Source organism: Pomacea canaliculata, linkage group LG3 (assembly GCF_003073045.1).
Source record: "Pomacea canaliculata isolate SZHN2017 linkage group LG3, ASM307304v1, whole genome shotgun sequence".
Lineage (NCBI taxonomy): Eukaryota > Metazoa > Mollusca > Gastropoda > Architaenioglossa > Ampullariidae > Pomacea > Pomacea canaliculata.
In genome coordinates this window covers 2777904-2805427 of record NC_037592.1, presented here as the reverse complement: position 1 = coordinate 2805427, position 27524 = coordinate 2777904, and the positions used below count along the sequence as shown (strand labels likewise).

The window sequence follows — 27524 nt, the reverse complement described above, 5'->3', positions numbered from 1 at the left end:
CACCTCAAGGTTTCTGGAGAAATCACACAGCTAGCACTTTGCTGCTCACTTCTGACACCATGTTGTGTTATTGGTTTGTGGGTATTAGAGGTGGCACTCATTAAACTGTCCAGTTAGAAAACACACAAGAGACAGCTTCATGTCGGCTCCCGCCCAAGTATATTTGAATCTCTCAACCGAACTAAACCTTATACGGATTGTTCATTTTGGGAATAAGGCCAACACTTGCCTTATGTCACACCCACCTCTCACTCAGACTGCCACCCCACACTCTTAATTATCCCTAATTTATAGAAAGTACCTCGATCACCACGATCAGGTCCCACCTTCTCTATTTCTCTGGTTGAACAATGGACATGTACGGAGGGCCGAACATAAAATACTTTTCGCCATTGTGACACCCGGCTTCTGTGTGTGTCGGGCCCCATCCAACCCATAACAACAGAAGCACATTTGTGCTGCTGTTCTAATTTATTCTTAATGTAGTGTTATTTAAACGACATGCAGTGATTATACATCTTTCTATAACGATCGTTCGCACCAGTCCTGCATTTTGCCCTCGCCAGCTTCCCTGGAAGCCAAAGGTCAAAGGACTTTTCCCAGTTCTGTCATTGGTGAAAATTGTTGACCCAGATCGCACGATGCGCACAATCTATGCGCCCAGCACGCAGCTCAGCAGACGGCGATAACGAACACGTCTGCTTACAGACTCGATGCAAAGTATTGTTAAAGCATAGTAGATGCTGTGAGTGGGTGAGCTCGTGTGTGAATGGTGGCAGTAGCAAACAATAGGAACTCGACATGGCCACCTTTCTGTCTCCAAGTCGGTGCCGCTGCCTCGCAAGCACATGCAATGTGAGTATGACCATAGGAACCAGTCTGCAGTAGTCTTGCACTGCTTGCACTCAAAAAAAGGTCACAAGTCTCCTTGGTTTCGCAGAGTTTTAGTGAATTAAACTCAGTGTGATTCAGTAATTTGTTAAGTTTATTGACTATGCAATTTGAAGGGTCATAGGTGCCAGCTGGTCATTCTTTGTTTCAATCATGTTTTTTTAAAAGTGCAAATGGTGATGCTGAATGAACTGGTGCTGTGCTTCTGTAGGTTGCATTCACTGTGTGACCTATAATTATCTGTATAGCCTAAAGGAAATACTGTGTGTTTTTTTGTGAATCAAAAAATGTAAAGAGTCGAATTAATATCTGTAGTTTTTTCTTGCGATCGATTGCTTAAATATTCTAGATGTGTTGTGTGCATATGTAAGATCCAATGAAAATAATAACAGCATGGTAAAACTACTTTTTTCCACAGGTAGTTAGTTTAGCTCAGTTTCGATGGCAGTCAGGACTACCCCCCTGAAAGTAAAAACACTTGACAGAACCATGGAACTCCGTTCTGCCGAGAATAGAACAGATAGTGAACGCCGGCCCTTAGCCGTGCTGTTTGGCTGGCTGCAGGCAAAGAAGCGTCACATAAATAAATATGGCAATTTGTACCTGAGCAAAGGCTTTGATGTCGTGACGGTACAGGTGCCACCATCTCAAGTCCTATGGCCACGGCACACACAAGCGAAAATCTCCAAGCTTCTTTCATTGCTGCAGGTATATAAGAATTTCATAAGGTTTCAACAGATCCTACCTTTTTCCCCTCAAGAAATAAAAAAGGGATGAGAAGAATATTGTATGTAATATCTGGGGCTTATTATAAATAAGCAGATCAGATAGTAATAGAAACATGTTTTGTAGGTGTCTCATGAGCACATTGTGTAAAATTGTGATTTCTGGCAGACAAAGTGTATATAGTTTCAACATCATACAGTAAGAAATTAAATTTAACTGGTCATTTTAGATACAGTTAAAGAGTAAGGTGTTTCAAGAAGGAACAGAGGCAGGAAAGACTTGAACTGGAGGACATTTTAACAGTCTTTAGTCAGTCATACAGCTTCTCACAGTTTGCATTGTCTAGATATTCTGCTGCAGGTCATGTGGTACGTGGTAGAGTTTTAAGAGCCAACCTGATTTTGTTGTCATATGTAGAACAACACATCAGATATTTTAATATGTGACATTATTTGTTATTTGAATGCTTTATTGATTACTGTGTTAGTTTTGTGTTCATACCCCAGGACTTTGAGAACCAACTTATTTTATTTGTATGTGTATAGAGTGATCCCTCACCTATTGTGGGAGTTACATTCCAGAGACCCCTTTGATAGGTGAAAATCTGCGAAATAACATTATATTTATTTTATTATATATATATTTGAAGGCTTTATAAACCCTTCCCACACTCCTATAAACCTTCCCAACCTGTTATTATTAATCTCACATTGGCAAACATGCGCAAGCAGTAGTGGTGTACAGACTGTTTCCATTGTGTAGCATATGGTATTCATCTGCTGATGAAATACCTGTACATACTGTATTTTATTTAGATTTAGTATTCTTTTAATGTTTGAATTAACATTTTTATATTGCTTTAAAATTCTAAGGCAAAAATAATTAAAATCATAAATATTATATAAATATCTATATACTGTAAAATAATAATAATAAATACAAAATTTGTAAAGCCTATACTCACACTTCTAAGTAATATACTCTTAGCACTTAAGAACAAGAACGAAATATTAACAGCATACAAAGCACAGAAAAGCAAATAACATCTGAATTATAAAAGAATAAACAACCGTACTAATTATGAAGAATAAAATCAAATGCAGAAAACAGAGAGAGGAACCAAATAACAAGAACAAAAGCTGAGAGTAACATGATATTACAAAAGGAAAGGCGTGGAAAAGGACTAGCATTATGGCAAAGGTTGTTAGGATTAATGTTTACAGAAGAGATGCATTTTCAGTCCAGATTCAATAGTGGGTAGGTGGCGCGATATTGCCGCAATAAATAAACCGTGATTTTGTGAGATATGACTGTATATACTGCACCATATAAAATAGAAACAGCTCATAGTTGTGCTAAGTAACTGTTGAGAGTGAGGGTTGACCTTTTGCTGCACTAAAAGAATGTGCAATGGTTGGCTACATTTTTTCAACTACAGTGCACAACATTTACTTTTGCAAGCTTATGGGTTGAGATATATAGTGTCAACACATTGTCCTCGTGTGCTGATAGTTCATCTTGTCAGCTACCTTAACTGTTATAAAAACAATGACATTCAAATTGTCTGCCATTTGTTTGTAGACACAACATAGAAATAACTAGAAACAATTTAGCCCTTGCCTGATGTATGTAGCTGTTATATATTCTGTGACTATAATACTATATAATGCATTCTACATAAACTTAACATTTTAAAATTATTTCTAAATTAAATGATTTTTTTTTCGTTGTGTTTGTCATATCTGCACAGTCATATATAAAGTCACAAGGAGCCAGAATATGATGGCATTGGTATTTAAAGGCTGTGGTGTTGTTTCTTTTTAACACATAATCTGTGTTTAGTTCTGTTTGCTATTTGGGGACATTTTGCTGCGAAAGAGACATCTGGAGTAAAAGTTATCATTAAAAACAAAATTGTCCTGATGCAGGAGATCAGCAAACCATCACGTCCCATTGTGACTCATGGATTTTCGGTTGGAGGTTACCTCTATGGTGAAATGCTGCTGAAGCTGGAGCAGCAGCCTGATAAATATGCAGACATCCGTAGCCGTTTGGTGGGACAGGTGAGATATTGTGAAAGATTCAAAATGTTTGTTGCTGGACTAAATATTTGTAACAAAAGATGTTTGGGGTTAATATAAATTATTACTTAGTAAGTATATCTCTGCTAAAGAAATCAGAATAAGATACTTTGTAATGTTAAATAAGATCCTTTAGCAAAATAATGCTGACTGTTTGTTGCAGATGTGTGAGGATGAGAGATCGGAGAAAGTGTGTACAGTCATCAAAAAATCCACCACAAAATACATTTTTTAATGAAACAGGTATTTGACAGCCCGGTTGACTTTGAAGGTGTTCCTAGAGGGTTCTCCAATGTATTGGTCAGTAATCCATTGCTTCGATCAACTCTACGCAAGTTGCTTGAGACCTATCTGAAAGTCATGCAGTCCCAGGTCACAAATCACTATTTACAGGTAAGCCAACTTTGAAACTAACTTGCATGAGCAGATTTTTAACATGACTGATTTTTCTGTTTGCTCTTTTAAAATATGTCTTGCACATTTTTTTTTCAAATTAAAGATTATCCTGTTGTTTTTTGCAGAATATCACATTAACATTTCTGTAGAGGGAAAAGTTGTGTTTTGTCAACAAAAATTCTAAAATGCATTTGTTTTGCTTCATGAAAAAGTGCACAGTAAAAGATTTCATAGCCTGATGGTTAGTGTCTGTGGAGCAGAAGGTTGCCAGTCCAAGGCCTGCTGCAGCCTGAGACTGGAATATTGCCCCATGCTCACTGCAGCTGTGTAGCAAAAAGGGTTATCTGACTTACCAGGGGAGGTAAAAGAAGTGGATTTGTTGGACTTTGCCATGCCTTAGAATGGCTTAGATGGTGAGACATGTGCATTCACCGTCGGTAGGCTAAGATTCTCTGTAACTTTACCTTTTACGGTGTAACAAGCTTTCAAAACACAAATAAAAGTATGTGTTGTTTGCAGTCATCGAAGGCATTTCACAATAACAGCCTGGACCTACCATCTCTCTTTCTGTACTCTCGCATTGATCCCATTGGAGTTGCTGAGATCATTGAGGGGGTGATGGACAAGTGGCAGAAAAAGGGTGTGGCTGTCAGTCACAAGTGCTGGGAGCGAACGCCACATGTCAGCCATTTTCATCATCACCCAGATCAGTATGTTGAGGCTTTGATAACGTTTCTGGAATCTCTTGGATTCTTCACTCCTGAGCAGCAAGAGTTGGAAAGAGAAAAAGATTTGCAAGGCAAGCAGCAAGCCTCAACTGTAAGTGGTGTCATCAGAGAGTAAAAGGCTATCTGCATTTAACCATCTTTGTCTGCTTTTTTTCTTTCTTTTAGATTTAAACAATCTAAATAAGTGATAGGTGATGAAAGGTTAAGAAAATTAATGTTCAGTTACCATAATGCTTGAAGAACTGTGTTTGTCAGTTCTTTACTTTTGGGACCAGACAGTGGGGGTTGTGAAAATGTATTTTAATTTTTTAAGCTGCTTAATTTTTGCTTTTGCTTAAAACTGCAAAGAATGTGTTTCCATTATTTATTACGACATACACTCTAAAGAGCATTTGAGAGTTTGCTGAATCATGGACAGCAAGCAGAGTGGAGCACTACTTGGGTGTTGTGCAGATGTTGTATTTATGATACATTTTTTTACAGTCATATTATGTCATGTTGTATTGCATTTTCCCTGTGGTACTAATATCACGGTTTTTTTTCATTTATAGTTAAAACAATGTTGACATGCACAGGCACACACACAAATAAGAATGCCCGCACACACACTCAAGTGATGGAATATGTAGAGGAACACAAAAGCTGTTATGCTAGTTAGTTGCAGACTCATTTTCACAATAACCATTATATAAGGAAAAAGTACCACGAAAGTTAACAGGGTTAAGGTCCATTACTATTCCCCTCTAAGTTCACAGATAGGAAGTTAGGGTTTCTGTTTCATGTCTGTACTTCTTGTTTGAAAGATCTAGATTATTTGTTAGGTCACCTGTAACTAAATGAGAGATTGATCAAATTTTTCTCTGTACAGTCCTAATTTTTAAGATTTGGCCATTATTAGATATATTTACTACAACTGGCAAGTTCTACTATTCTGGGGAATGTTCCTTCAGTTTCTTGACAGTGAACTATTATTTTTTTTAAAGCACTACTTGGCACTATATTGAGTAGACCATAAAATGGATGTCTTAACAAATTTTTCATGTAGGTTAAAAAAGGATTTTTTAAAAAATTAATATTCAGTGACCTTTAATTATGCATTTACATGCAATGAATCACATCTGGCAGTGATTCATCCTGTTGAAAATCCATGAAAATCGTGACTAATCAAAAAAAAAAAGAAAATGGAACAACAAAAGAAAAGACAGTCATAAAGATAGTGAAAGCCTTTGACCATTTGCTTTGAGGTGAAATAATAAAACATATTTCAAAATATCAGGATGGTTTCAGTCTTAAGAACTGAACGTAGTGAAAGAGCAGATTTTCATCTTTTATGCTATTGTATTTTGCCATCTCAGTAGCCATAAACTCGATTATTTTCTTTTTTGGTATGACAAAATACAAGTGGAATCCTACTTCGAAATAAAACCTTCATGCTTGTCAAATTATTGGGCATTGTTTGCTTCTTGCCTTTTATGTTCAGCATGGTGCTTTTCTGCAACAAACAGAATGCAGGGATATTGCATACTTTGAAATAGCTGCTGATGAAATTGTTTAAATCTTGGTACATTTTTATAATCTGCTGTTAGCTACATCAGACGTGAACCATAAAATTTGTAGATTGTGCATGTGCGACATTTGCTGATAGCTGTTGAGCACCATTTGTTGGTTGACTAGAACATGTACATGCTGACATTTTACTCTGTTTACTTTAAAGCCAATGATAATTCGCATAGGAGCAAAGTCCACCTTATTTGTTGTTTAAAGGTCAACTTCAGAATCTTTTCTGTTGTAACTTAGCTTTCAGAACAGGTAAAACAGTTGTTGCTCTGAAAGTATTTTCATTTCTTTTTTTTGATTTATAAGGAGTCAGAATCAAACATATGTTTGGTATTTGAATGCTAATGGTTGTTGATATTATGAAAAAAATGGTACATTGTAATGCACAACAGTTCTGGAACAGAATGAAACTTAAACCTCAAAGAAATTGTCTGGGGTTTTTGAGCAGATTTTGAATTGCAGGTGCTGCAGCTTAATCAGAATGCATGTATTTTCTTTCTGTTGCATGTAGAAAGATTAGTGCAAATCAGAAACACAGTTTTGTCCTTGTCATTTTTTTCTGCTTGGTAATCCAGAATGCAGGAACTTAAGAGAATCCTTGTAAAGTCTGCAGACATAGGCATGGCTTTTCTGTAAAAAAAAAAAAAGCCAAAACCAAAAATTGATGTTATGCATGATCTTGTCCAGTTGTATACTGTGTATACAGTAGTCATTTATTGTTTGTAATTTTACTTGTCCGAGCTTATTTAATAATGTTATTTGAACAAAATACTGGGTTTTTTAATTCTTACACATTTGTGTGCACTTAAGTTAGGAAGAGCCACAATAATTGTTACTTAGTTAATTATTTGCAAGATGTGTCCTTGTATATTAGCACAAATTCTGTCTGTAATTTAATGTGTACACACTTTCAGATATTTGGAGAAAAGATTCATATCAGACAATCAATGCTGAACAGAACTTGATTTGTGAGCCTCCTGGAATTGGCTAGTAGATATGCAAGGTCTGAAGATGATTAGATAATTTCTTTACAAAGACAAAATATTTTACATATCTTAGTTAATTTTGCAATGTTTATTTTGCAAATATTGCATAGTTGCCCAAAACTGTATAAAGCAGAAATATCTGTTGGTTATATGCAGCCCTTTACACCTGCTTTGGTTTAAGTAAGGTGACCAGACGTTTCTGGGGCGAAAGCGGGACACGCGCCGATGATGGTGTTGTCACCGTCAAAGAACGCCAAAAAAAGTGATTTTTAAGGACAACGGGGACATTTGATGGACTTGGCAGAAAGCCAGAAAGCGGGACATTGGGCATCCTGCCCGATGAGCAGGCGGGACACGAGGTCAAAAGCGGGACTGTCCCGCCTAATGCGGGACGTCTGGTCACCTTAGTTTAAGCATAGGTTTTAATGCTTTTATCCAGCTACCTGGTCAAAAACATTTTACACCAGATTTACAGGGCGCATCTGATCAAAATTGATGCAAGGAACATGTATTAATGAATGGCCAAAGGTGTTCTACTATTGTAGTGCAGTTGTTAATTCCCTACCCCCATTCTGTGTAACTAACATTTGGCATTATCTAGCACCTTCTATCATACTATAGCATACAAGTTTTTGGACATTTTCTCTTTGCATTTGATATTTTGTATTTTGCTGTTGGTGTTTTATGATGAGTTTTGCCTTCTTTTATTTGGAGATTTGTAGAACTTCATTCAGTCATGAATTTTATCAAAGAAAAGAAAGTGAAGGGAAGGGGGAGAAAATGAGGGTGAAGAATGGGGAAGGAATGAGTAAGAAAGATTTTTTTTGTTAAGTTCTGACTGATTTGCAGGATATGTTTTCCCATTCCATTATGTATGTGGGGTTTTTCATTCTTGGATTCTACTTTTGCCAAATTTAACCATTTTAATGCTGGTGATGTAAACAAAGAAAAAGCAGTTGCTGATGTGCACCACACTACAGCTAGAGCTGTGACCAGGGCTCATTCATGAAGCACCTATCTATATCATTTACCTGAGTTGGGTAATTGGTTAACTGGAAATAGCAGCTAGAACCCTGTATTCCTGGAAGCAAGGTTAGGTCTACTTGTTTTACCAGCCAGTATTTTATTGAAGTCTCCTTCCAATAACTCTCCGGCCTAGGTTATACATGGCAGAAATGATGAATACTTGAGGAATATCATTTAGTCAGAATGAATAAATTTTACTTTCTATAGCTTCTTGTTTTTATGGGGTTTTTGTGCTTCTAATTTTGTTTCATCCTGATCCAAATCCACATTTACAGTAAGCCCTTTAAAGGGAATTCTTACTAATCCAGTTGGGTAATTTCACCTCCTCATTTGCTCATGAATCATAAATTAGTTTGCCTGCTGGGACATTTTAACCAGTTGGTTCTCTTCACATAAACTGCCGATGTTCATGGTTATGAACCCAGGAAGGAAAAAGTTGTATTCTGTAGTTGAGTATCATTGTTGGTTTTTGAACATGCAGTATCATTTGTTTATTGACAGTTCCATTCAAGAGGACACTGAAATTTCATAGATTTTGCTTGGCTCCTGTGGAGTGTACTTTTGCTTTTTACGGAGTGGGAAGCAGATAGCTGAGTGGTTAGAGTGCCAACATCCCAACTGAGAGCACACTAGTTCAATACCTGATTAGCACAGCAAACTTCCTTCAGTTGCCCCAGCAATGGGAACCTGGCACCATAGTGGGTTAGGTAAAGTAAGGCAATGAGGGAGAGGAGATGGGCACTGCCCTCGTGTAAAGCTGGCCCTGAGAAGAGTAAAGTCTCCAATACCTTATCCCCAAAGACCTGAAAAGGTTATGTGATGACCTTCACCTTTTTACCAAGTGGTGCAGCAGTGCAATACTTAGAAAGAAGTCGGGATCGTCTATTTGTAGGTTGTTGTTTGACTAGTTCCCTTCTGCAGGGCTAGTCTAGCTCACTGTGATATACTCTTAAAGTTACTTTCTTCCCATAAATGTCACTCAAGACATACCAAGATATGTTTATGCATTAATACCAGTCTTTATTTCTAAAACTTTAGGCACACAAAAAATGTGTTTGCTCATCAAGCATCTTCTTGTACTTCATAGTCACTATAAAAACATGCTATTTATCCTCATACCCTGCATGTCTTATTCCCCTTCTCTTGCAATTGAATTTTTATGATCAGAGCTGTTTAAATAATAAAAAGCACTTGTAGTGAGCTTAAACTAGCACAAAAATAACAACAGTTTGAAAACTACAGAAACAAAGGACGGAAGAAAAAGGGTGGGAGGTGGGAAGACAGTAAAGAAACGAGATCACCAACTATTGGGAGTATTCACTTGAAAGCTTCAAATGATGAAATGTTTTTAAGTTGTCCAGTTTTCTAGCATTTTTAATCTTGTTAATATGCTTTGTTTTTATGTCTGTTTAAAAAATGTAAGTTGTATATATCTCTTTGTCGTTACATTTCATTATGAGTTTGTGAGGGCTTCTTTGCCACCCATCAAATACAAGCTTGTTCAGTGGGGTTAAAAGTCTCCAGCTCCAAAAATGTGAAATGACCTCAAAACTTTACAAGAATATGCTTTATGAACATATTGAGGTCCTAGTGGTGAATTTTCCCTGCATAATTAAAGCTTTGCTATCAATGCTGGCATTACAGTAGTACAGCAATGTTATTGAATATAAGTTTATGATGAACCTGTTGATTTTCATTATTAGCTTAATTTTATGAGAAGATGGGTGCAAACATGCACACCATTATATACATGAAACGTACATGCAGAGGGAAAGTCAAGGGGAAATAAATCCATGCACACACATGTACATATGAATATTTTGTTGAACAGGGGATTTGAGTAATAGTATGCAATGACTTCATCATCTCAAAATTACAGCCAGTCAACTGTCTCAGACATAAGATTTTTATTTTGTTGTGAGTGAACTCAGCTTGTCATTACAATTGTGTAAATTTTTTTATGGATCCTGAATAAAAATAACATGGTTATCATTTGTGCTTTTTCTCACCATCTGTGAGTGTGCCTACTTGTACATAGAATATGACAGTATAAAACTGCACATATAAACTACTTAAAGACAAATGAAGTACATGTTGAAGAACAGAAATTGTAGCGTATTTATATCATTTTTTTTAGAGGCAATGCATTTGTTAAGTTTTTAGATAAAAATGTTCCTTGTTTCTGAAAATCTCTTGCTTTTCGTAATTTTCATATCTTAGTATATTATGGGGGCAAAGGATCAGATATGACTTCTGCATACTATCAATATGTAGAAAATTATGATCCGTTTCTTTCACTATTCTAAACAAAAGCCTGTCATAAATACCATAGTTCATGTGTGTGCACTTACACATCCACAGGCAGTCTCTTAATGACAAAAGCAAAAATAAAAAACAAAATTTTTTTAATAGTTTTCAAAAAAGTCTCCAAGATCACGATGCATTAATCTATTTAAAAATTCATTGAAAGTTCAACATCAATGGGTTAGGAGGCCCAATCTCTAGATGTCCGTCCCCTTGGTCATACAGAAATTTATTAATTGGCGCATGCTTGCACATTTATCTGTCTCCCTATACAATCAAGCTATTCAAATAGCATATCCAACAATATAGGCAATGTAACCAGTCAAAAGCTTCATTTCATGCATTATAACCCTTTTCATCCTTTCATCCTTAAGAGTATTAAACCTCATCTTTCACTCTAACTGGATATCACGATCAAATATTGTAATCATCTTTTATACGTGGTCAGATCATGAATTATACATCCACACACTGTATAACCCTTTGAGGACAAAGGTACATACTTGTCCCATACTTCTAAATGGACTCCAAATGCAATTGAAACAACATAGAGCAGTCAAATTTGTATGAAACCACTCAGTCTGTCCCTGACTTTATATAAATAAGGCTGGTTTTGATACTTGTGTTAATTTCATTGTCAGATTCAGAGGAATTTTCAATTTGACGACCACCCGCAAAACTGAAATTTGATTTAAACAAAAAAATTATGTGGCAAGAGGACAAACTGTCACTGGTTTTACTTGGGATGTCGCTATTGTAATGTTTAAATATTTTCGGTTCAGGGTTTTGTTTTTGGCTGGTTTGATTTTTTGCCATGGGACATATATGTCCCTACAGACCAGAAGAGAACTTTTATGTTGCTTCTTTATCCTTCATGTTTTTGCAATAGATACGACAATAGATGCTGATTGAAATGAAGAACCCAAAGCCTTTGATATATTTTAAAAAATCCTGTGATTTTGATGGCTTGATAACTCTTGCTTTTTTGAGCAAAGTGAATTGTAGATGTAGCAGAATGGGATTGCCTTGCTGTGATACAGCCTTAGTTGCTGGCTCGGCATTAAAAACACCAATCACCATGGTCCACTGAACCCGATTTCCAGGTGTCATATGTTGCTAATGCGGTGCCTTAGAATCGCTTTGAAGTGATAAGGAATGCCCTACACTTTTTAAACAATGAAGAGATTCTCCCAAGAACAGATCCCAACTGTAATAGGGCTTTGAAAGTTCAACCTCTGATCACTCATTTCAATCGATGCTTCTAAAATACACAACCCAAGCAAACAACAGTCAGTTGATGAATACTTGATAAATTTTGAGGGGCACAACATAATGAAGCAATGCATAAAACCAATAAAATGGGGAATCAGATGTGGTGCAGGTGTAATCTGAAGACCAGTTACCTGTATCAATTCAACTTGCAAACAGACGAAAAAATTTAAACTGAATGTGGATTTGGAGAGGGAGTGGTTGTTATGCTGACTAAACCACTTGAGCATTTATGTTGTGGGGTTTACATTGATAACTTCTTTAACACACCATTGCTTCAAATAAAGTCACAGGAAAAGAAAATATACCTGTGTGAAACTGTGTGTGTTGATAGGAAACACATGCTGTGAGTAATCTAAAAAAAGACGATGATATGAAATGTGGAGGAAGCCACATGTTGTTGGCAAATGATGTTACCTGTGTCAAGTCGATGGACAACAGATCTGTTGTGTCTTGTCCTGAAATGGTCTTTGCCGACGACAAATTTATGGGTGGTGTCAATCTCATGGATCAAAAAACGATTGCCCCATGACACTCATATTAACCTAAAACCTACTTTGTTGTATGGAAATGAAATATGGGCTTTTGAATCTCTTTATATTTGTGATAGGAAGGCAGAGAGCCTCCTGCACTAGAGGCAGTGCCTGCCTGCACATAAGCACCAGAAGTTACCTTGAAGGACCTGCAGCATATGCCGAGGCCAGTGATGTCACAGCTTCAGCAGCAGTAGCTGCTGGTCAGGTAGCATGAGACCTCTAAAGTTAGCTCCACATCTGGCCAACCACACAAGGTACATTGAAAGTCTGTTGCATGAGTACCTCCCATTGATAAACTAATTCTGAAAGACCAAACACTCAGAGTCTGAAGAAATCCACAAGCTACAAGAAAAGAAAAAGAGAGATTACTCTAAGCTGCAGCATATTTGTTCCTTCACCTGTCTTATTTAAGAAAGGTTTGAACACAAATTACTTTCCTGCTTGAGGGGAAAAAAAGTCCTCATGAAAGACGTCAGTGACATGTTTTTACAGGTGTATTTTTTTAATCGTTGGACATTTAATTTTATAACTGGACATTCAAATAGTCGCTTAAATGTAGGACCATTTCAAGACTTGCCTCTGTGAAAGGTTTTTAAACTATAGTATACATATATTAAAAAAGACAATGTTATAGACCTAATGTATTAACATTAGAAGTACTTTGATAGATTGTTCACTTTAATAAATAGTTAACTTCTAATTCCTAGTCACTGAAAATATATGGCTCAACTGTATTGTGCAAAGGTGTGCACCAATTTTGAGGTTTTCTGATTTTTTTTAAAAAGATTGGATTGTCTAAACCCAAATATTTTCTGTTTCCATACTTCGCTTGTGCGAGAGAAAGCCAATGCATCAGTATATGGAAAGTCACATTTCCAAATTTTCAGCCTATGTATATAGTGCTCAGTTTGCACTTGTGGCAAGTAAAGATGTTTGTTTTGTGATGACTGACTTCCTGGCAACATAAAGATACCTCTCAGTTTGAAGCTCATTGGATCTCCATCCTTATGGTATGATCTACGTATTCCTCTGATTATTTATATTATAGCATACCTGTATCGGGATCAGCACTTCATCAAACATCATTGGTTAAGAAGTGATTTTGACTGTCTTTCGATCTCCCTTGCTTTGCCATGCGAGTAGTTGGCTTCTGTACCATCTACAACAACATGACAATGGGTTCTACCAAACAGACATTTAGGAATTACCATAGACAAGTCCTATATAGGCACAATAAGCACATAGTGTAGAGTTATTGTTTTCAAAGTCTGATGAAGAGGAACGAGGGAGAAAGAAAAACACTGAAAGGGTCTGTTTAATGGAGGCACAGCCTCAAATGTGGGGTTCCTCAATTACAGTCTCCATGATGTGCACCAATGCCCCCTGTGTCTCTTGGGTTTAAACCATTGCTGCGAATAGTGTAGCTGATACCAAGCAAATGACAACAACAATAAAGACAGAATACTTTGCATTTCTCATTATGCAAATAAAATCGTGAGATTCAGAAGTACTCATCAGTCAAGAGAGCACAAAAATGTTTTCAGTACAACCATTTTTTTTGCTTACAAGGATAAGGGAAGTTGTGTTTGGTCTATTCTAAAATCTGCTGGTTGCTTGGAATCAGCTCAAACTTGCCATTTAATTATTCTGTATGGTAGGCCAAGAAAGCCAAAGAGCAGAGATTTATAAATGCATACATTACACCTCACAGTCAATGGTTTCTCCTTGCTCTGTCATATGATATAGAGATTCTGGTAATGTGCCGAGTCACCATGAGGGCACAGAGAACATGGGATATACACATCATCCATTTTCAAATATCCAGTGCTATCCACTGTGAAACATTTACTATCAGTAAATAACTAATGAGATTCATTGCTCCAAAAATGGTAAAGAGAGTGAATCATAGATCATTTTGAATCAAAGTTTAACCATGCAATAATTATTGCATCATAATTTTTAAATACTACTAAAAAAACTGACCAGCATTGGTCGTATAGAAAGAAGTATCGCTGCCTTTGAACCCATACTGAGAGTCAAATGCTTTCACCAATCTTAAGAGACAGGTATGAAAGGGCAACAAATAAAAGCTCTAATATGTTAACATGTGCCTGTTCTCTACAGCTACGAAGAAGTCTTTTGTACTATCTTGCCTAGATTTAGGCGGTCTAGAAAAAAAAACAAAGCCTTTGAGTATTCTTCTGGGTGCTTACGTAGGTGTCCTACATGTGGCGAGTCATGCCATTTTTGCCCAACAACAAACAGGTTCTTCTTGCGCCAGGCCTCTATGTATCTCTCCGTCACTGCTGTTGATGAGATTTTGTCCGCCGAGGAGTACAGAAAGAGAGTTGGGACAGTGTTGCTGTAAAATATCCGTTCAGCTTCACAATAGTGAAATGTTACAGATTTGGGAAACATACGCAAGTAGAATCGAAGTGAGCTGTTGATGAGGATGCGGACAATGGAAACACTGCTGGCAGAGTCTGCGATACCTTGACACATATGATCCATGTAGGCAGGACTGTCCATAACAACCCCTGTCATTCGCTGGCAGACATCAAGGAAAGTGGTTGGATCCTTCTCGAAGGCAAGCTGAAGTTGTGTGTAGATGAAGGCGCCAATGGAGAAGCCATGTATCACAATTGATTTGGAAGCCAAGATATCATTTTTCTGTCAGGACACACAAGATACCCTTCAGCTCTCAATCCTTTCAGCATTTGTCATATATTTAAAATTTCACATGTTCATTCCAGGTACAGGATAATACAAACAAATTGTGTCAATACAATCACGTTCTAAACAAATGTGCAAACTTACAACACTGGTATACACAAATTCCCCCAAATATTTTGATTTTGGTCAAGAGATTCTATATATATATCCCATGTACAAAAAGTGAAAACCAAACCCAAGAAGACTGAAGGCTGGTAAAAAAGTTTGTTAGGTAAACACAATTTCCCAAAAAGCCTGAATCTAAATAGGGAAAATCATTAACCAATATTGATATCCACAAATTAACTGTTCCTGAAAAGCAAATTAACAAAACTTACAGTTTCATTAGGACAAGCTGTGTTTACCTGAAGAACCTCAAGCAGCTCCATGGCATACTTTTTGCCTACAGTTGGCCGGACAATGTGTATGGGTGAGACATCCATGGTCAGGACATCGAATCCTTTGACACGGTACAGGTCAGCAAACTTCTCTAGATGCTGTTTCTTGGCATTAAGCCAGCCCACCAGCACAACGACTGGTCGAGGATGAGGGTTGCATGCTTTGCCAGTGGGATCTGGAGAGCAGAACTCGAAAGAACCAATCTTGAATCTGACCAGATGGGATGAGTCTGACAAACATCGAGTGAACAGTGCAGGATTGATGTGGGCTGGTTTCTTTTAAAAAAAAGACAAGCAGAAAAATGATCCATCAAATCTTGCAAACATAAAGTACTGTGAAATTTGTACATCTTTTTCACAGATATGCAAAGATAAAGTAGTTGTCACCAAGTAAAGATTGTGGATTGTGGATTCATATTCTGAACACATGTACTTTCTTGTGATCAATGTGATCTATACCTCAGTTTATAGATGTGTGCACAAATACAGATAAGACCAAAACACCAATTTATCTAAGAAATGTTCAAATAATCAAGATTTATATTTTTTTAAAAGTTAAGTCAAACATATGCTAGAATATCTGGAGCTCTGACCTTTTCTAAAAAAACTTAGTTAATGGCATCTAATATATATGTGTCATGCTGGAACTTCCAAGCTAACACTACTAAAGCAATCATCATGCCAGTCACAATGCTGTCTGCACTTTGCAAAACAAAGAATGCGCTGATGTCTGGTATAAACACAGTGGCAAATTTAATCAAAATATACCCACTCCTGCCAACTACAGCCCTGTATTGGAGAATGCGTTGTGATATGCATCACACTAGCTAGATGGCCTGTTATGATGATGACAGTTTAAAGGGATGATAATCACCACCGTTTATGGGCTATTTGCAGTCATCCAAATCCAGAAATGGGAACTTTCTCTCTGATAATAACAGCTTTAGCATAGATTTCAGATATTTCATCTTCCATTTTTCTGCACTGCTAGCTTCTGCTTCATCATGTTTCATCAGGGATTATCAATATGCTGGCTTTCTTTTTCATTTTTTTGAAGAAAGCAGGCTGAAAAGGGAAGGGTAGGGGCTCAGTAAATCTCAGTGAATGATGAAAGAGTAGATCTGAGATTTGCAATCATGATCATTATTATGAGCCAGGAATGATAAATCTTAATACCAACCTATCAAGAAACAAACAAACAAAAAAAAACCACATAGGAGAAGCACTATCTTTCATTCATACAAATAATTTTTTTTTGACACTTTTTAAAAATAATAATTATCATAAAAGGAATAATAATTAAAGTTATGTGTGTGTTTTAAACAACAATGTGCAAATAAACTCTGCATGCTGAAAATATGGGGACACCATGCAGCCTTACTACATATTTCTGTACAGACTGATGTAGGTTTTTACAATGTCGCTTCCGAAACTCTACCAGGCCTTTCTAGTAGCATATCCCGTCCCTCTTTCTGGTTTTTTTCAATACTTTTAGAAGACACTGTGGCCCGTGTAACTAGCATATACCTAGCAGTGTGAAACTGCCTGACCAAATATAGAGATCATAACCCTTAGCAGAGGCCTTCTTCTTGTGTTGTGACCATTATTATTTTTATGTCTGTGTTTATATTTTAAGTGCCTTGAGTCTGCTGCTGGAAAAAGCCTGTATATAAATGTGCTATTTATTTATAGCCGCCAGACGCGGGTAGACGTGTACAGGAGATACAGATTCACGGCTCTACCTTCCATAGTGACGTCATAGCGCGAGCAGACCTCGGGGAGAAGTTTTGCAGGAGTTCGCAAGACTTTGGAAACAAAAGCGTGTCTAGAAGCAACAAATTTACTGCTTTCAACGACACAATCACAGACTTCTATAATCTCTGTAATTTGTAGAATGAAGTCTGTGGAGACAAGCATGGTAACAAGATGAGCTGTGCATCTCCCATATGAGGCTCCCCGACAGACTTGAGAGCAGACGACAAACAACTTGAGGGGACCGCGCTGTCTTTTTTGTCTCGCCTGATGTCTTGTTCTGTCACTGGACTCTGATTTGATGTGCTGTGGGTCGTGCCTGCCACTGGATGTCTGGATGTGATGCTTCCTTCCATCTCGACGACAGTTTCTTTTGACTGGTGCCGACGGGGATCAGCGGACTTCCTTTCGCCTTTCGTAGATCTGTGGCATGCGTACATGTACGTGTACGTGTGTGTGTGTACGTGTGTATGCACGCGCGAATCAGAGAGAGAATTCTGTCTGGCTTAGGCGTGAGGACTACGAATTCTACTTTATATGAACACTTTTCTTCGAGCTTGGAGTAATTACCAGTCCGCTGAACGAATAAGTCAATTTGTAATATCGTTACCCGATGTACTGCTATGGATCTTAACTGCCTTAGAAGGATATTTAATCTATTGTCCGGTTGTCCCCGCTATTATCATGAATAATTGCAAGCTGACTCGAAGAAAACTGCATTTGACACTATCGAACACTCTCTGTTCCTTCAAAGACTTCACGGAATTTCTGGACCCGCACGGTCATAGTTCAACTCCTATATCTCACTGATAGGACCTTAGCGCCTGTCACCAATACAGTGAAGGTTGAATGCCCTGAGTTCATTTCTCGTCTCGGGCACGCTGATCTTTCTCTGCACGTGACATCTGTTTACAGGGCTGGCTGCTTGCCGTAATATAGCCTTAGTTGCTGACACGGCGTAAAACACCAATCTCCCACCCCCCCCTGTGTTGGTCAGACATCTCGCCCTGCTCCATTTTACTACAGGGTTCCAAAAGGTTTAGTATTTGGCCGAGTTCTGTTCATTTTGTACATTAAACCACTTTCATCACGCATCCAGTCTCACCAGGTTTCATATGCTGACGACTCGCAACTGTACTGCTCCACTCCACCGGCTGTTTCACTGCTACTAGCACCATGGAAGCCATTATCAGCGATGTTAAGGACTGGATGGTAACAACAAACTCAAACTCAACGATAATAAAACGGAAAAGCTCTTATGCTCGAGAAGAAGTCAACCTTCGCTCGGTCTGCTCAAGTACGTCAAGTACATCACCTTTACTACCTACGGGAATATATGTGATTTATTGTCACTGCTGACATGACTCTTGATAAACACGTTACAGCTGTCTGTCAGTCTGTCTTTTATGAGTGACATCCGTCACATCCTCTGTACGCGCTTCCAGCATTCTTGTCTGTGCGTTTGTTCTTTTTAGGCTTGTATGCTGAACTTCCTTGTTTCCAGGCTGCTCCATATACCTCATTCAGAAAGTACAAAACTCCGCCCACGTCTGGTGCTTAGAACTAGGAAACGGGACCATGTCCCTCTTTTTTTTTTTTTTTTGCATTGGCTACCCATCCGATACCGCATCCAGGACACACTGTCCATGCTGTGATTTAATTTCTTTGCGGGCTCCTGCCCTGACTATTTTTCTGAACTTCTCTTCCCCTATATCCCATCTAGAAAACTCCGCTCTTCGTCTGGTGGCCGTATCCTAACTATTCCTGTCACCAGAAGAACATTATGGTCACAGGATGTTTAATTACTGTGCAGCCAAACAATGAAACTCTCTCCCTCTCCCTCACCTACCCACCTTTGAATTCTTTAAATGTGCATTGAAAACGCATCTCTTCCTTGAGCATTACTCCTAACAACAGTCCAAACAATGTTAGTCTCTTTTCAACCCCCACTCCATCCTTTCCCCGCTTATTGCTACTTCCCTACTGCAGAATAATGATACTCTCAGTTCTTGTTGCTTGGTTCCTCTTTGCGTTTTCTGTATTTGTCTTTTATTAGTCATCACCACTGTTTATCTTTCCGTCTTCGTATGCTATCCATGTCTTGTTCTTGTCTCAAGCACTAAGAGCACGCTCATTAATAGTGTATGCGCTATACAAATCTTACATTTATTATTACTATGAATACGTGTACTGGTGGAAAAGCAAGGTCCAAAGGCACCGCGCTACAATAGTTTCCCCTACTACCCTGCTGCCGTGTTTCCGGTGTCGCAATGCAGTAAGCAAACAATGCATTCGCTACAAGCCGGCTAGCTCCCATGACACGGTTAACCTCATTTCAGCTGGCGTCCCTTCTACATCATGTTCGTGGATGATAGTCAATTATGCACCGAGTCCTGAGGCCGGGTGCACCGAGCTTATATGCCAGAGGCGTTGCTGAATTTTTTCATGAGATTTCTGAAAAATTAAAAAAAAAAAAAAAAAACAAACCTTTACTCAACCACAAGCACTCATGCACCAAATTTGTCTCTTCTTATCCGACCTTCGTCCTGGGAATGGAACAGCGACGAAGAGCAAGGACACTGCGGAGGTAACTTTTATTGGGGAAGGAGGAAACCATGACGACACACAGTGCATGCACTGTTCTCATGACAACTGACGAGAGAGTGCGGCCTCGCATCATCACGTGCGGTGTATGCGCACCAGTGTCAAGACCAGAGCCACTGCTGCCATGGGTGATGCAGCATAAAGCCAGCGATAAAATGCTCTGCTTGCAGCCCATGTCATTTTTTTTTCTTTAGAAAAGTGTGTGCGTGCTTTAATTCTCTGAGGGCTCCTCCCACTACTACTTTACTGAAATCTTGTCTGTCCACACTCCTGCCCGAAACCTACGCTCCTCATGAGATTCTCACATTCTATCCTCCCTCCCACAGACAGACATATACGGACAACGGACGTTCTCCCTCTGTGCTGCTAATCAGTGGAACTCTCTTCATCACATTCGTCACTCGGACTACAAGGCTACATTCACACGCTCTGTGAACACAGATCTGTTCACAAAGTACTATCCCTGAATTACTTAACTCCCTGGCAATATTGTCTGTGATGTTAACTATCACGTAACGACTCCATCTCACACCGTTTATAGTATCTACATCCCTTCATACCTTCATCCATTGCTTTACCTTCCACTCTTGTACCTCATCTTTATGTTGTTCAGTGTGTCTTTACGTACCTCGCTGTCCACTGGCTGTTATCTTGTACCTCATCTTTATGTTGTTCAGTGTATACGTACTTCCCTGTCCACTGGCTGTTATCTTGTACCTCATCTTTATGTTGTTCAGTGTATCTATACGTACCTCACTGTCCACTGGCTGTTATCTTTCATTACTGCACTGCGCACAGAGTGTGATCTATCTGGGTCGTGATGCTGCGCGTTGTAAGTATCCATTATTATTATTTTAGTGCTTCGTTACCTTCCACGTCGCAATTATCGATCCGTAAGTTCAATACACAAATGTGTTATGTTTCAACAAATGTGACCAAGTTGCGTCTAGCTCTAGCTCAATGATTCTCCCACTCCCTCCCTCTCTCTCACAGACAGGCCTGTGCGATGTCCCGCCCTGATTGCACGGACCACGTCTGCTCTACACCACATGAGAATGTGACAGATGTGCATCCACGAAACGCGTTTATCAACGTCCGTATCTCCTGTCACACAATAATGTGCGTTTAACGACTCTCAAATTAATGGTCATTTTTAATGGGCACACGACAAGACCTTCAAAAGCCTGTGCAACCTATTAATGTAGACGATTACACAGAGGCCAAAGAGTCCGTTAAGTTATGCGGAAAAATATGCTGCATGTAAATTTACGAGTATATTTTATTAACAGAGTAGTAGATATGAACCCTCATACAATACACTATAGACTACTTCAGTCCTTGTAAGATCCTTCCGTACCACGTTTGCCTAACATCCTAGCAAGAGGTATCAGAATCACTATTTCAATATCACACCTCCCGCCTCCACCTCTCTCTCACGCGCAATAAAGGACTATAGGGTCATGCAATCTCTGACTTTCCTGTACTCTGGAGTCGGGTGTGCTGTGGGGCTATTAGTATTCAGCTAAAATCCTTACAGTTTAGCTGTTAGCCGTGATTGTGCACCCAGCTGCAGCTCCATACCTGGCTACAGACCTACCGACAGAATACTTGCTTCAAGCTATTCCTAGTCATACCCACCCCTGACATGTACCACATGACATGTCAGGTCACTCACTTTGCCCAGTTCAATTGTACCGTGCATCCCCCCCCCCCTTAAACAGCTATTGAACTGCCTTTTACTTAAGTGAGCGAAAACCTTTTGAAGACGCGCACACACACACACAGGTGTCACTGCACATCGACAGACGCACCAGGTGAACGTGGGGCTCGTTAGCAGAGTATATGAGCCCTGCGTCTGATGGCTGAGAACACGGCCTGCCTGACTCCTGTCAGAACCAGATGGGACGGACTTCTTAAATGTTAGACACTCCCCTTTCTTGGCAGTCTTCAAATTTCTGTGAAAAAAGTATTTGTTCAGAGTCGTGAGTTGTCTGTTTTCTGAATGGAGTACATGACTGAATAATTGAGCCTAGCACATGTGATGGTGATTTAGTGCTGCTGCGGAACATCCTGCAGAATTCGTACCCACATCCCCTACCCCTACAGCCACATCCCTTTATGCCGCAAGTATTTTTTTTTAAAAACTCTTTTCGTTCCTTCTACGAGGCCTCCCACGGCGTTATTACATGCAATTTACTGAGAGCGTTATCAATGATGAAAGCAATTAACCTTTCACTGCATGGGCCGTGAGAGTCTTCGACAGCCACGTGGCCAATATGAAGGAGGAAATCTAATAGCAAGGTCCTAGCAACTGTAGAACATTTGTTCTCTGTTGCGGGACTGAAAGATTATTTGGACAATACTTTTCCTGCTACACGCATGTCATTTTTAGCTTTGCCGTTGTCGCAGGAGACTGTACACGTACAACGCGTGCAGAGGACGATCAAGGTAAGCACAATGCTACAGAGCTAACGAAGTGGCTGAAGGATTTGTAACAACCTGTCTGTACAAGCCACGATGCCGACTCGTGGATGTAATACTCATCACATGAGTTTCTGCCATAATCGCCTCTCATCAGTGTACTTCTTTCTTTACTTTTATTTCAATTTTTTTTTTTTTTTTTTTTTTTGCTTTCGGTTCTTAGCACGACGAAGCGTTGTGTTTCCATCAAATTTAACACTAGGCGGACACCACTACACGCGTGTTATACATAACCATGGCAGCAAATAATTTCTTAATGTAGGCAACAATCTCTGCCCGCTTCACTGATGGGTCAAAATCTGCGTTTACTATGCATCAATCTTGTAAGGCGTGTGTGGGAGAGGGGCAAAATATTTTACAGTTTACACATGCATTTTGACATGCCTACTGATAAATGCGGATGGATTAGCTGGTACACCGGCCTCTACTAATCTGTCTCGTGCACCAGTTGCTGAATCAGCTGATAACTCCACATGACGAAATGTTTGTTAAACACTTGAAACAGTTCGATACTGATACAGCCATAGCCTTTAGTACTCTCTCACGGCACTTCTACCAATGAATGGAAGTGACTGTGAAAACTTAAAATCTTTCCATGTGCTGCGAAAGCTTCTGCTACGATACTGACACTTTTGTAAGTAAAAGACTTACCGCGCAAACCGTTCGGCAGAATTGGAAACACGCTTGGGTCGCTGCCACCGCCATCTTGTATCCCAGATGTACTGCTTTCGATTGTCCAGAAACGCTTTGATGCAAGCAGTACGAACCCACGTTCGAAACTGGCGATCAGCGCGCCAGAGGCAATTCAACAGCGAAACCGGGCAACCACAGCGCACTCATCTGTCAGCACTTACACACGCGCCACTTCGTCAACGCAGACGGCACTGAGGCCCCCATCCCCACTTCTCTTTGATGCGGACGCCGCGCAGCTTCTCGCGGGCGCCACGAGACTTGGCGTGAGACTTCAACGAGAACGCGGAGAAAGCGAGAGAAAGGCGTTAGTCAGCCTCATCTTAAATCCTACCGAGGAACAACTACAAGTAATATATTTTCATGATCATTGTAGCGTGAAGCTATAACGAGCCTTTCTTATTGGATAATGTTGCGGCTGTGTGACGGCTTCTTTGGCTCGCACACGCAAACACGGGGCCGGTCGATTCGACCGTGGCAGGTAGTCGATTCGACGACCGAGTGCAGAAGTAATTCAGAGTAATGGCAAAATAGCTGTTTGTTGTATGTAAACAAAACTAAAAGCCATTTATTCTAAATAAATTAGTCACGTGAAATAACCGTCACTATTACGAAATGAATAACAGACGCTATTGAAAGTAACGTGGCGCATGTAATACCCATGTTAAAACTACATTCCTTGCTTAGTTTAATTTACACACTGGCAGAAATAGGCACATAGTGCGGCTGATGACTTAAAACGTTACAAGTGTGAAGATGATAAAAGGAGGAAAAACTTTGATTCATATACTATTACCTTTAATCCACCTGCTCTCTCGGGCGCTCGGTAATGCAGTAGTTTAAACACTCGCACGTCTATACCACACTTCCTCTCAGTGCGCTTTGACGTAAGTAATCGGTCAGCAATATAATAATAATAAAGAGGATTTATACAGCGCTTTTCCAAAGATTTGTTCAGAGCGCTTTACATAATATATAGACTACAGTGGTTCTCAAAGTTTTCCGGACCGCGGACCACTTTACTTAAGTAAAAGCTATGGCGGACCACCAAGGCTTAAAAATCAGTCTGTACAATGAATTGCAAATTTAAATTGCCGCATTTGTTTCATTTTAATTCAAAACTAAATGGCCTTTTGTAAAAGTAATATAGTAATAAGATGACATAAAACTACGTATACCTCGTTCTTTGTAATTAAAATGTTAATGCGAGGAATGCATCACTTTAAACATCACTTTGCTGACATATGACGACTGCAGCCGCGGACCACCTGACTTATGCCCGCGGACCACTAGTGGTCCGCGGACCACACTTTGAGAACCACTGGACTAAAGCATCAACAACCATGCACCCAACACTAGACACGCTCACTTCTACAACACACCTACTGATCCATAAAATAACTTACAGACACACGTTACGCACGCTAATCGTCAGGACAGTGAAGTTGTTCTGAAGATATGTGTCAGCAGAATATCTGATGGATAAAACACACTAAGTTGATGGGGCTAGGTAGGAGACAGACCTGTCGATACGTCTTTGTCTTAGCTATCGACTCGAAGAAGTTTGATGTCAGAAGATAAGCGAAAAAGTCGAGCTGGGATATAGATGGGAGTGAGTTCGGAGTGGTATCGAGGAGCAGTGCCAGAAACGGCGGAGTAAGTGAAAGTGGAAAGTTTATAGGCTATACGATCCACGATTGGCAGCCAGTGAAGAATTATGGATGATATATGCTCGTATCTAGATGGTCTGTAGATGAGGCGAGCAGCATTATTCTGGATCTTTTGAAGTCTGTCAAGAAGATACTTGATAATTCCTAAAAGAGAATTACAATAGTTCATCCTCTAGGCACAGATTAGAGTTTTAGTTGTATCAGTGGTGAGATTATAACGAACGGTGCAGATCATACAAAGCATCCATGCAAAAATATCCACTTAGTTTAGCAGACTCCACAGCACAATCTCACCATAGGAAAACTCAATTAATGTGTTGTACAACAAACAGTTTACGCAGAGCAACATTTCAGGTCTCGAACAGTGAAGGAGAGGTGAATAAAGTATCGTTTGAATGTTTCATTACAAGTTTTAGGGAAAAACAATTAAGTATCCAGGCACTTAAGAAGCGAACGTGACAGAAGCCTCAAAACACACATGTAGCAGGACGACAAAACTACGACTCCATGATAAAACACACATCATCAGCGACATCGCTCAGGGGTAGAGATCCAAGATCTATTCTGCTGAAATTGCAGTTACAAGGCACAGGCCTGCTGATGGAAATGGAAATGGAAACCCGTATGGTCAGCAGTGCCGAAAAAGTTAAGATACAATGAAGTAGATACAAATAATCCAAATGATCCACAGATCTAACAAACGGTAAGATGGCGCAGACGTCACAGTTGAAAAATAAACATATGCTCAAGAAAATGGAGACAGGTTGCGAAGACACAGAAACCAATCCAGAAACAGAGGTAAATGATGTCACAGATTCAATAATCACTAGTACATACGACGCAGGTAAACGGGCAAAAACGAAATGTGATGAAGAGCTGTCACCCTCAGACGGAGTCCAGCTAGTTAGCGAAGGGACATCACTCTTATCACAAGAGGTCACCATGTCACCCTGTCACCACTGTAGGTACAGGTACTGGGCAGTGGCATAGGAACCAGGGGTATAAGGTGATACTCTATCTAAGGATACTAAAGAGGCAAGAATGTGAACTTTCACTGTCAGCATGGAGTTTGCCCCATTGCCCCTCTCCCCTCCAACGCAGAGCATCTTCCTAAGCCACTGTTCAGGTGTGTATGTGACACCTGTCCACAAGACTGGTCGTCATGGTTTTCCCCGGGGAATTAATTATTGAGCTCATAATCTAATAATCAAACATTATTATTACAGAAGAGTCCAGAGATTTTGCTCGCTATTCTTGCTCAAGGGAGACTATAGCGTACAGCACGGAAACGTGAACAAATAAGAATTATATCCCCTAATAGTCAACCATTATTTACATGGGTGTATTTTTGTATAAGGAGGTGGAGAAGGCGGTTGTTGTTGTTTTTTTTTTCTTTTCACACCATGGCGAACTGTAATGACCTGCCTGCAATGCACACGTATTATTGGGTTAAAGGATAAGGCAGGAAACTTACAACTAAAACGAAAACATTAAAAAAATAATCATAAAAGAAAGCAAGGATCGCGAGCTGCCAACAGTCGAATTTATTAATTTTGCCCAAATGACAACCAAAGTATCAGACAATAAAAATATTAATTTATTTTTCATCCAGAAGCAAAATGACAAGCAGGGAAACCGCCTCCCCCCACAGAAGAGCTCCATATCGATTTTAGTGTCCAGTTTGCGAATTTTCTTTTTCAAGATTATAGGGAACCTATTTGAACTTTATGACTGGCCGTCTGGCTCACGCGACTGAATCTCGTATCCAAAATTCATAGACTTGCCGCTGCTGGTGAGCGTTTGCTACGCTTCGATGAAGCTTGTAGTCTGCTTGATTTGAAGATTCCATATACAGTATTTTGCAGCATAATCAGCAGCTTGCATGAAGCTTTATTTTCAATCTAAAACACTTTGAAATTTTACGGTAATGTGACAACGATGAGAACCTTTCTAGAAGGTCTATAGCACCACGCGATGCCATTACATACGTTCACTTACGCGACAGTGTCAGTGTCAGTGGAATGTTTCGGTATTCGTGTCGTGATTGTTTGTTTATAAGAAAAAGAAAAAACAAAATACTGAACAAGGCCGGCTTCCCTCCGCAGCCTGGGTACAACAGCTCTCCCTGACCCCCTCCCCTGGCTAGTACCTGCTCCAACAAAAGCCCCCGCCCCTTCGGTGTCCGGATCCCGCCGCTGGGATGCTCGTGAGCGATGACAGGGTGGACGCCACCGGTTGTGACGTCACACGTTATTCTAGCAGGACTTACTGACGATCAGGTGCAAATCGATAACTTTGAAATTAGGGAATAAATAAATCGCCGTGTTTCAGGAGCGAAAATCCATGCACTCGGGGGGTTTTAGTCGTTAATCTCCGGTTAGCCTATTTACCCAGTCGGATAGGGTAACAGACTTGACAAACATGCTTCATGAACACAAATATGTCTGTCTGTGCCGAATTTTTCTTTTCTTCTAACACAGCCTTCCCATGCTAGCCCTGCCTCTTGATACTAACTTGAGACCTTGAGATCTGGAATCCACAGACGACCAAGAGAGTCAGCTGTCGGACTGTTTACCCACTATTTGGGTCAAGCGTGTAATCGGATACAGCTGTCTACCCAGCGCAGGCGTCCAGCTGGTAATCAAAGACAGCTGTTGTCCGGCGAGAGAGCAATAATCTCAGGAGGAAGGAAAAGCCAAGAGGCTGTGGTGGTGGTG

The 27524-nt window shown here is 39.7% G+C and overlaps 2 protein-coding genes across 4 annotated transcripts; one reads left to right on the top strand and one right to left on the bottom strand.

Annotated features, from left to right (window-relative positions):
- Positions 1–376: 376 nt before the first annotated feature.
- On the top strand, positions 377–12700 carry LOC112559377 (transmembrane protein 53-like). 2 transcript variants are annotated; one of them, XM_025230566.1, is made up of 5 exons: positions 377–855; positions 1310–1599; positions 3546–3680; positions 3942–4091; positions 12575–12700. In XM_025230566.1, exons 2-5 carry the CDS (start codon positions 1333–1335, stop codon positions 12620–12622), a joined length of 600 nt encoding a protein of 199 aa, XP_025086351.1. In that variant the 5' UTR covers positions 377–855; positions 1310–1332; the 3' UTR covers positions 12623–12700. The 2 variants fall into 2 exon arrangements, with proteins under 2 accessions (XP_025086351.1, XP_025086350.1); XM_025230565.1 differs by lacking the exon at positions 12575–12700 and adding an exon at positions 4614–10380 and having other exon boundaries at positions 628–855.
- On the bottom strand, positions 10780–25872 carry LOC112559376 (transmembrane protein 53-like). 2 transcript variants are annotated; one of them, XM_025230564.1, is made up of 6 exons: positions 25645–25872; positions 23934–24017; positions 23099–23409; positions 15578–15886; positions 14993–15170; positions 10780–13659 (listed from the first exon to the last, which is right to left on the bottom strand). In XM_025230564.1, the coding sequence occupies exons 3-6, from the start codon at positions 23150–23152 to the stop codon at positions 13583–13585; spliced, it is 618 nt and encodes a 205-aa protein (XP_025086349.1). In that variant the 5' UTR covers positions 23153–23409; positions 23934–24017; positions 25645–25872; the 3' UTR covers positions 10780–13582. The 2 variants fall into 2 exon arrangements, with proteins under 2 accessions (XP_025086349.1, XP_025086348.1); XM_025230563.1 differs by having other exon boundaries at positions 10780–15170; positions 25645–25870.
- Positions 25873–27524: the final 1652 nt, after the last annotated feature.